This window comes from Hylobates moloch, unplaced genomic scaffold (assembly GCF_009828535.3).
Source record: "Hylobates moloch isolate HMO894 unplaced genomic scaffold, HMol_V3 SCAFFOLD_12, whole genome shotgun sequence".
Lineage (NCBI taxonomy): Eukaryota > Metazoa > Chordata > Mammalia > Primates > Hylobatidae > Hylobates > Hylobates moloch.
Genome location: NW_026652287.1, coordinates 51,757,120 through 51,767,974, shown reverse-complemented (window position 1 = coordinate 51,767,974; position 10,855 = coordinate 51,757,120). Strand labels below are relative to the sequence as shown.

At 52.9% G+C, this 10,855-nt stretch overlaps 1 protein-coding gene across 2 annotated transcripts in view; it reads right to left on the bottom strand.

Moving 5' to 3' along the window:
- KLHL26 (kelch like family member 26) overlaps positions 1–10,520 on the bottom strand; it is a 32,617-nt gene extending 22,097 nt beyond the window's left edge. Inside the window, exon 1 of one of the 2 annotated variants that reach the window (XM_032170180.2) lies at positions 10,411–10,520. In XM_032170180.2, coding sequence (XP_032026071.1) covers positions 10,411–10,493 — 83 coding nt within the window. In that variant the 5' untranslated portion in view covers positions 10,494–10,520. The remainder of the gene's footprint in view (positions 1–10,410) is intronic. The other variant, XM_032170181.2, reaches the window with a different exon arrangement.
- Positions 10,521–10,855: the final 335 nt, after the last annotated feature.

The window sequence follows — 10,855 nt, the reverse complement described above, 5'->3', positions numbered from 1 at the left end:
TTTTTTTTTTTTTTTTTTAAGACAGAGTCTCGCTCTGTCACCCAGGCTGGAGTGCAGTGGCGCAATCTCGGCTCACTGCAAGCTCCGCCTCCCGGGTTCACGCCATTCTCCTGCCTCAGCCTCTCCGAGTAGCTGGGACTACAGGCGCCCGCCACCACGCCCGGCTAATTTTTTGTATTTTTAGTAGAGACGGGGTTTCACCGTGGTCTCGATCTCTTGACCTCGTGATCCGCCCGCCTCGGCCTCCCAAAGTGCTGGGATTACAAGTGTGAGCCACCGCGCCCGGCATAATAAAACCTTTCTTTCCCGGTAACTATGGACAATGACAAGGAGGCCGTCCCCGGGGTCACAGCTACCAGGTGGAAACAGTCCAACTGTGACGATCGCACTGCATGATTCAGGGTGAAGTGAATGCTTTCAGAGCAATTCCACTCCCAGAGCTCTCGGGACCTGCCGACAAGGAGGGGAGGAGAGGGTGGCCTCCCTCCCAGAGAAGGGGCTCAGCTGTGAGGGACAGATGGAGTGGCCTGGATGTGGCTCAGCCTGTGGGCCAGTGCCCTTCTTGGGCTGGCCCAGTCCCACCTGCGCCTATCCCTGCTGAGACGCACCACCCCTCAACCCCCGCCCCGCCGAGCTCCTGCTCCCAGGCCTGCTCCTGGCCGGACCTGCCCTCTCCAGCTCACGCTGGACGTGCTCTACTCTCCCGCTGCCCCTGCTGCTGTCCCTCTCATGGCCACAAAGTCATGGCACTACCGTCTTCCCAATGGCTCAAGCTCACCCTCTCCTTTCCCTGCCTGACACACGCACGCCACATCAAGGCTTGCTGGCATCGACGATCCCCTCAAGGCCCATGTGGGCATGGCGGGCAAAAGGATGGCAGTGTCCCCATCATGGGTGAAGTCAGCACTGCCACAGTAACACTGATGAGGCACGTGTGACATCTCCCCGCTCGTTTCCTCCCAGCCACCCCCCACCTGGTGGGCCTGGAGCCCCATTTCCCAGATGAGGAATCTGTCACAGCCACACCCCATAAAGAGGGACCCACAGTCACCCGTGGGTATGATGAGACACCTCATGCCGCGATATCTGACCACATTTTCCAGGAGAAGGACTTGAGTCCACGTCTTGGAAGGGTCAAAATCTCCCTTCTGAAAGAGGCATGAGGCCGGGCACGCTGGCTCATGCCTGTAATCCCAGCACTTTGGGAGGCCAAGGCAGGTGGATCACCTGAGGTCAGGAGTTCGAGACCAGCCTGGCCAACATGATGAAACCCCATCTCTCCTAAAAATACAAAAACTAGCCAGGCATGGTAGTGGGCGCCTGTAGTCCCAGCTACTTGGGAGGCTGAGGCAGGAGAATCACTTGAACTGGGGAGGCGGAGGTTGCAGTGAGCCAAAATCGTGCCACTGCACTCCAGTCTGAGCTCAGAGTGACGTCAAAAATAATAATAATAAAAAAGAAAGGGGCAAGAGGCCAAAGGAATGAGAACTTCCCCAAAGTAGCAAGAACCTCCTTGGAAAGCCACCTCTTCCCCCAAGTCTTCCTAGCAGGAGCTGGGGGGCTGGACCCTTCCAAGGCTTCTGGGCTTGGTGGAGATGATGTAGATTGTGGAGAAAGCTTCAATAGGCAAAGGCCACCGAGCCAGACTGACTGTGACAAACCCACCGGGCGCAGCGTCTCGGCCACAACTTTCCACGCAAACACTTTCAGCAGGCAGCAAAGCCCCTGGGCACAACGTCCCAGCCATCACTTCTTTTTTTTTTTTTTTTTTGATACAGAGTCTCACTCTGTCGCTCAGGCTGGAGTGCAGTAGCACGATCTCAGCTCATTGTAACCTCCTTCTCCCGGGTTCAAGCGATTCTCCTGCCTCAGCCTCCCGAGTAGCTGAGATTAAAGACGCCCACCACCATACCTGACTAATTTTTGTATTTTTAGTAGAGACGGGGTTTCACTATGTTGGCCAGGCTGGTCTCAAACTTCTGACCTTGTAATCCGCCTGACCTTGTAATCCGCTCCCAAAGTGCTGGGATTACAGGAGTGAGCCAAAGCATCCAGCCTAGCCACCACTTCTTATGCAAATGCCTGAAGCCAGCACATCCCTCACCCAGATCCCCCCACCTCACCCCCAGGAACAGCATGACTCAGTGAGCCTGGGCCCTACCCAGGCGTCTCCAGGGAGTGTGGGCCAAAAAGCGTGGATGCCAAAGGCCCACGTCGGAGAGGCTGCAAGGCCAGAAGGTTCCTCCAAAACTCTGCCAGCCAGGTACCTCACAGTGATAGAATTTTAGCTGGGGAGGTGTGACTCCCCAGAGGGTTTGCCTCCCCTTGCAACACCTCAAGTGGCCCAAGCCTCCGTTCCCTCCAAGGAGTCTAGACCCCACGGCCCGAGCTGGGAGGAGGCCAGCTGGTGAACAAGTGTCCTTTGTGCTTGCAGCAAGGACCCCACCTCCTCTCCGCACACCCCAGCCAGGGCAGCCCCACTCTGTCCATCCCTGAGGTTCAGCTCAGTCATTAACGACCATCTCTACTAGGCAACGGGTTTTTTGTTGATCCCTTCAGATAGGAAGGAAGGAGAATAAGCTTTTCTCTTTCTTTTCTCCCCCTTGGTTGCAGAAGACAGAAGTTGGAACAAACAAGTTATATAACGTTGGGGGCGGTCGGGGGTGGGGGAGCACAGTCCCTCCTGGGAACAGTTTCTTGAGTTGTGGTACCTCTGGAAGGGCCAGGGGGAAGACAGGAACTGCCCCCGCCCCTGGCCAAAAGACAAAACCTTCGTGGGACAAAAAGGCAGATGCTGGCATTGCCTGGTAGGCTAGAAAGGCAGCCAGAGACTAAGGCCAGCCCCCACTGCCCCCCAGCAGCCCCACAAGCCTCCCTGGAAAGGCAAAAGATCAACCTGATCCCATAGAAGGGAATTCCTACCTGCCAGACTGCAAGCCTCAGAGAGCAATAAGCTTTTGCACACCCCCATCCCTCCCTTCCTCCCTCTCGGCCACGTCTCTGGGACACTTCCTCCTTCTGTGTCATTCATGTTCCAGGCACACAAGAGGGCACAAGAGAGACAGCCTTTCCAACCTCAAGGTACCAGATAAACACAACAAACAACGTTAGGTGGTGACCAGCATGATCAAGAATATACAACAAGCATGCACCCCAGCAATTCCCCTCCTAGATGTGTACCCCAAAGGACTGAATATGAGTGTTTAGACAAAAATGTGTACATCATGTTCATAGCAGCATGATTCATAATAGCCAAAAGGTGGAACCAATCTAAGTGTCCATCAACAGATGAATGGATGATGTGGTGGATCCACGCAGTCGAATATTACTCAGCCATAAAAAGGAATGAAGTGCTGATTTAGGCTACAACATGCATGACCCCCAAAGCATCATGCTGAGCGAAAGAAGCCAGACTCGAAAGGCCACATAGTGCATGATTCTACTTATAAAACTTGAAAACGGATAGAGACAGACTGCAGATTGGTGATTGCCAGGGGCTGGGCAACGGAGACTAGGGGGTTAGTGCTAATGAAGATGGGGTCACCTTTTGTGGGGACAAAGATGTTTTGGAACTGGACAGCAGTAATGGTTGCACAATTCTGTGAATGTACTAAATGCCACTGAACTGTTCACTTAAAGTGGGTGAATTTTGTGTTACATATATCTTACCTCAAAAGCAAAAAACAAAAATACAGATTGGGCACAGTGGTTCATGCCTGTAATCCCAGCACTTTGGGAGGCTATGGCAGGAAGATCACTTGAGCCCAGGAGTTCAAGACCAGCCTGGGCAACATAATGAGACCCCGTCTTGGCCGGACACAGTGGCTCACGCCTGTAATCCCAGCACTTTGGGAGGCCAAGGTGGGCAGATAACCTGAGGTCAGGAGTTCGAGACCAGCCTGACCAACATGGAGAAACCGCGTCTCTACTAAAAATACAAAATTAGCCAGGCATGGTGGTACATGCCTGTAATCCCAGCTACTCGGGAGGCTGAGGCAGGAGAATCACTTGAACCTGGGAGGCGGAGGTTTCGGTGAACTGAGATCATGCCATTGCACTATAGCCTAGAAAACAAGAGCAAAACTCTGTCTCAAAAAAAAAAAAAAAATGAGAGCCCGTCTCTATAAAATAATATATATATTTTTTGAGACAGTTTGGTTCTCTCACCCAGATGGGAGTGCAGTGGAGCGATCTCAGCTCACTGCAACCTCCACCTCCAGGGTTCAAGCGATTCTCTTGCCTCAGCCTCCCGAGTAGCTGGGATTACAGGCACATGCCACCAATCCTGGTTAATTTTTGTATTTTTAGTAGAGAAGGGGTTTCACCATGTTGGCCAGGCTGGTCTCAAACTCCTGACCTCAAGTGATCCGCCCACCTCAGCCTCCCAAAGTCCTGGGATTACAGGCATGAGCCACCGCACCCGGCCCAAAACAATTTTTAAAAATTAGTCCAGTGTGGGCCGGGCGCGGTGGCTCATGCCTATAATCCCAGCACTTTGGGAGGCCGAGGCAGGTGATCAAGACCATCCTGGCCAACATAGTGAAACCCCGTCTCTACTAAAAATTAGCCGGGGGTGGTGGCGTGCACTGGTAGTCCCAGCTACTCAGGAGGCTGAGGCAGGAGAATCACTTAAACCCAGGAGGTGGATGTTGCAGTGAGTCCAGATTGTGCCACTGCACTCTAGCCTGGGCGACAGAGTGAGACGATGTCTCAAAAAAAAAAAAAAAAAAAATTAGGTGTGGTAGTAGATGCCTGTAGTCCCAGCTACTCAGGAGACTGAAGCAGGAGGATTGCTTGAGCCCAGGAGGTCAAGAAGGCTGCAGGGAGCTATGACGCTGCATGCCAGCATGGGCGACAGAGTGAGACTCTGCCTCAAACTAAACCAAACAAACAAACAAAAGACCACAAGCCGGGCGCAGTGGCTCACGCCTGTAATCCCAGCACTTTGGGAGGCCCAGGCGGGCAGATCGCCTGAGGTCAGGAGTTCCAGACCAGCCTGGCCAACATGGAGAAACCCCATCTCTACTAAAAATACAAAATAAGCCGGGCTTGGTGGCAGGTGCCCGTAATCCCAGCTACTCGGGAGGCTGAGGTAAGAGAATCAGTTGCTTGAGCCCCAGGAGGTAGAGGTTGCAGTGATCATGCCACTGCACTCCGGCCTGGGCAACAAAAGCGAAACTCCATCTCAAACACACACACACACACACACACACACACACACACACACACACAAAACTAGGTGACTAGAAAAAGTGTCCTGGGGACCACTTGAGCTTGCACGGTCAGGCAGGTGGCTCTGAGGGGCCAGAACTTTGGAGAGTGGAAGGATGAAGAGGAAGGAGGCGTGGGCAGGTTGAGGCGAGGAGGTGGGTCGTGCAACAGGCCTGGCTGTCTCATTTGCAATAAATGAAAGAACAGACGAACAATGCTACAAAGACTCAATGTCTCAAAATGACTTTTGGGAGAATGTCTTGTACCAATCTCCCTCAAAACATGATCCATTTTCTGCATGCTCCATCTTGCCACATTAGGGGTACTCCCCACACTAGCACCTGAGGCATGAGACACCCCTATCAGTTGCTCCAAACAGTGATTTTTCACCAGGATGGAGGATAGGGGAGAATGATGAAGATGTCTTTTAAGAAAGAGGGCCGGGCGTGGTGGCTCACGCCGTAATCCCAGCACTTTGGGAGGCTGAGGTGGGCAGATCATGAGGTCAAGAGATCGAGACCAGCCTGACCAACACGGAGAAACCCCATCTCTGCTAAAAATACAAAATTTAGCCGGGTGTGGTGGCGCACACCTGTAATCCTAGCTACTCGGGAGGCTGGGGCAGGACAATTGCTTGAACCTGGGAGGCAGAGGTTGCAGTGAGCCAAGATCATGCCATTGCACTCCAGCCTGGGCAACAGGGCAAGCCTCCATCTCAAAAGAAAAAAGAAAAAGGGCCGGGTGTGGTGGCTCATGCCTATAATCCCAGCACTTTGGGAGGCTGAGGCAGGCAGATCACCTGAAGTCAGGAGTTTGAGACCAGTCTAGCCAACATGGTGAAACCCCGTCTCTACTAAAAATACAAAAATTAGCCGGGTGTGGTAGCATGCACCCGTAATCCCAGCTACTCGGGAGGCTGAGACATGGGAATCGCTTGAACCCAAGAGGTGGAGGTTACAATGAGCTAGGATCGCACCACTGCACTCCAGCCTGGGCAACAAAGCGAGACTCAGTCTTTAAAAAAAAAAAAAAAAAAAAAGGCAACCCAACTTAAAAATGGGCCAAAGATTTGAAAAGACACTTTACCAAAGATGTGAATAGCTAAGAAGCTCATGAAAAACTGTCCAACATCATTAGTTATTACAGAAATGCAAATTAAAACCAAAATAAGACTGGGAACAGTGGTGTGCACACCTGTAATCCCACTTATTCCAGAGGCTGAGGCCAGAAGATTGCTTGAACCCAGGAGTTCCAGGGTGCAGTGAGCTAGGATCGTACCATCGCACTCCAGCCTGGGTGACAGAGTGAGACCTCATCTCACAAATAAAGAAATAAACAAAAACACCAAATGAAGACACCAGCACACACCTATAAGAATGGCTAAAACTAAGGACTGGCCATACCAGGTGTTAGTGAGGATGAGGAGGAGCTGGAACTCTTGAACATTGCTGGTGGGGATGCAAAATGGTACAGCCACTTTGGGAACGAGCTTGGCAGTTTCCTAAAAATTAAAACATGGCCAGGCTCGGTGGCTCACACCTATAATCCCAGCACTTTGGGAGGCCGAAGAGGGCGGATCCCTGAGGTCAGGAGTTCGAGACCAGTCTGGCCAACATGGCAAAACCCTGTCTCTACTAAAAATACAAAAATTAGCTGGGTGTGGTGGCGCATCCCTACAATCCCAGCTACTCAGGAGGCTGAAGCAGGAGAATCGCTTGAACCCAGGAGGCAGAGGTTGCAGTGAGCAACCTCTGGGCAACAGAGAGAGACTCCATCTCAAAAAAAAAAAAAAAAAAAAATTGAAACATAGCCAGGCGTAGTGGCTCACACCTGTAATCCCAGCACTTTGGGAGGCCGAGATGGGAAGATCGCTTGAGCCCAGGAATTCAAGACCAGTCTGGGCAACATGGCAAGACTTTGTCTCAACAAAAGCACAGAAAAAATAGCTAGGTGTGGTGGCATACACCCTTGTAGTACCTACCAGCTACTTGGAAGGCTGAGGTGGGAGGATCACCTGAGCCCAAGGAGGTCGAGGCTGCAGTAAGCCGAGATTACACCACTGCACTTCAGCCTGGGCAACAGAGTGACACCCTGTCTCGAAAAAAAAAAATTTAAACACATCTACCATATGAGCTAGTCATTCCACTCTTAAGTATTTACCCAAGAGGATGAAAATATACGTCCACACAGAGACACATACCCAGATGTTCACAGCAACTTTATTTGCAGTTGTCAAAATGGAAACAACCCAACAGTCCATCAACCAGTTAATGGATAAACAAACTGTGTCCATTCATACGAGATTGTATGGATGGACACAGTTTGTTTATTTTCACTCCACAGTGAAAAAGAACAAATTTCTGATACAACAACACAGATGAACTTCAAAAACATTATGTTAAGGAAAGAAACCAGACGCAAAGGCCACATGTCTGATTCCATTCTTACGAAATTTCTAGAAAAGACAAAGCTACAGAGAGTGAAAGCAGATCAGGATGTCCCCAGGGCTGGATGTTGGGGGAGCAGGGTTAATTGCAAACGAGCTTGGGGGAACTCTTTGGGGTGATGGAAGCATTCCAAAAAACTGGATTGTGGTGAAGGATGCACAACTCAGTAAATGTACTGAAACTTAATGATCTGGGTTGAGCACAGTGGTTCACACCTGTAATCCCAGCACTTTGGGAGGCTGACGCGGGCAGATCACTTGAGGTCAGCAGTTCAAGATCAGCCCGGCCAACATGGCAAAACCACGTCTCTACTAAAAATACAAAAATTAGCCAGGCATGGTAGCATGTACCTGTGGTCTCAGCTACTCGGGAGGCTGAGGCAGGAGAATTGCTTGAACCCAGGAGGCAGAGGGTGCAGTGAGCCGAGATCATGCTACTGCACTCCAGCCTGGGCAACAGAGTAACACTCTGTCTCAAAAAAAAAAAAAAAAACCTTAATGATAAATTAAAATGAGTGAATTGGTTGGGCGCAGTAGTTCACGCCTGTAACCCCAGCACTTTGGGAGGCCAAGGAGGGCGGATCACCTGAGGTCAGGAGTGCCAGACCAGCCTGGCCAACAGTGAAACCCTGTCTCTACTTAAAAAATACAAAAATTAGCCGGGCATGGTGGCGGGCACCTGTAGTCCCAGCTACTCAGGAGGCTGAGGCAGGAGAATCCCTTGAACCTGGAAGGCAGAGGTTGCAGTGAGCTGAGATTGCGCCACTGCACTCCAGCCTGGGTGACAGAGCGAGATTCTGTCTCAAAAAATAAATAAATAAATAAAAACAAAATGAGTGAATTGTATGCCATGCAATTAATTATATCTCGATAAAGCTGTTTATAAAAAAGAGCCATGCCCAGCATAGTGGCTCACATCTGTAACCTCAGCACTTAATGAGGGGTGAGGCAAGAAGATTGCTTGAGCCCAGGAGTTTGAGACCAGGCTGGCAACAGAGCAAGACCTGGTCTTTACAAAAAATTTAAAAATTAGCCAAGTGTGGTGGTGCACACCTGTAGTCCCAGCTACTCAGGAGGCTGAGGTGCGGGGATCACTTGAGTCCAGGAGTTTGAGGCTACAGTGAGCCTTGATGGTGTCACTGCAATCCAGCCTAGATACCTGGGTGACAGAGTGAGACGGGGTTTCAAAAAAATAAAAATTAAAAAAGCCTTAGCCCCAGGTTATCCCACTCCAGTGCCCAAGGCAGGGACCTGGGGTTCACAGTCCCCCTTCCCTGTCCCTTACTTGCCAACTCATACCCAATATTCAAGCCCTGGCCACTCCCTGAATATCTCTGAAAATCCTCTGACATCTCCTGGCTCCCTACTGCGGGACAATCTTGCCCCACACTTACCCCAGGAGGCTGGTCACCCCTCTGGACACACACCTCCTGGGTTCCCCACGGCCCCTCTGGCAGACCAGATTCAATGCCCACAGACCTAAGTCTCAAGGTGCCACTCAGCATCCTCAGGAACAGGCAGGGCCTTTGCCTCCTCTGTGCCCTGGCCCAGCCATCCCTCCTCCCTTCCCCACCCATCCCATGAGTGTTCCATTCAGTACCAAATCACACAGCCAGGCCATCAGGCCATTCCCTCCAACACTAGCCCACAGGTCCAAAACTCCACAGCACATAAGTATCAGACAACTTCATCATTTATCATGTTGACTGAAATTATTGGCTCCTGGAAGCTCACCAGCAAGAAAAAGCCTGAATTTCCTCCTTGGCCTGACCTGGGTAGCAGGCTAGAGGAGGAGCTGGGGTGGGAGGGTCTGGTTTGCCCAATAGGAAAAGAACAGGAGATCACACTCCCTAAGGCAGGTGTTCTTTCCCTCTGACAATCCAATACAATGCATGCACACACATCTCATTAGTTATTGATGATAACTAATTGTCATGCAAACCTGGAGGTTCAAGTAATCCATGTCAGGACTGGGCCATGGGGAAAGGGGGCCTCCCTCTGACCAAAGGGGTGAATTCTGTCCCCTTGTCTGAGGGCAAGACCTTTCTGTAAATCCTTTAGCCTGTTGGGGATGTGGATTTGGACCCCATGGGGATGGAAGGGAGGAGCCCCAAAGAAGAACCCTCTCTATGTTCTTTATAAACCCCCTGGAGTTCTCTCACCCACCTCAGGTTCCCTAGACCCACCCCAGGCCCCCTCAGCCTCCCCATCTCAGGCTCCCAGATTCACCTGAGTCCCCCACCCAGAGCCTCCCACAGTCTCCACTCCTCCCAGGGCCCCTCAGCACGCTCTCAGGACCACCTTTAGCCAACTTGGGGCCCTTCAGCACCTCCCAGGATGCCTTGGGCCTTAGACCCTACCTCAGAGCCCCCAAGACACCTCACCACCCTCAGACTGGCCATGGCCCCTGCTCAGGCCCTCTCTGCTGCCCAGGCCCTTTGGCATCCCCAGTTGCCCCACGGCCCACCACAGTCAGGAGCCCCTCGGCTTCCCTTCAGACCCCCAGGATTCTCAGGTCCCTAGGGCCGCCTGCAGACGCCTCGAGGTCCTGGGGCACCCAGCCCCCCTCCAGCTACCCCCTCAGTAGCCCTCGGCTCCTCCAGTACCTCACGGCCCCGTAAAGTCCAAATTCTCAGCGAAAGACCCTCGAGCCGTGCCAGGCCTCCCCTCAACCCCTCAGGACGCCCAAGACTGCCCACAGGTGCCCTGGGCTCCAAGACAGGTGCAGGTCTATCCTGCGGGCCGGGTCTCACCTGTTCGGGCGCTCGGGGCCCGGGCCCGCGCCGAAAGCGCCGCCGCCACCAGCACCGCCGCTGCTACCGCCGGACTCCGCCATCTTCCCCCCGCCGTCGCGCGTTCGAGTGACGGGAGCCGCGCGCGCAGGCCCGGGAAACCGAGACGCGGGGGCGGGGCGGGGCCAGGTCTGCGGGGGGGCGGGGCCGGGACCAGAAACCAAGGATTGGGGCGGGCCCGGAACCGGAGGGGCGTGGTCTACGGAGGGCCGGGGCGGGCCTGGGATAAAGGGAGGGGCCTGCTATGCAAAGGGGTGGGTCCAGGGCGGGGCCTGGGCTAGGGGTGCGGGATTGGGGCGGGACCCTGGCGTGAGGGGCGGAACCAAGTCTGAAATGGACGCGGTTCTGGGCTGAGATGGCATGCTGTCTGTGGATAGGTGGGGCCGGGGCGGAGCAGGGCAAGTAG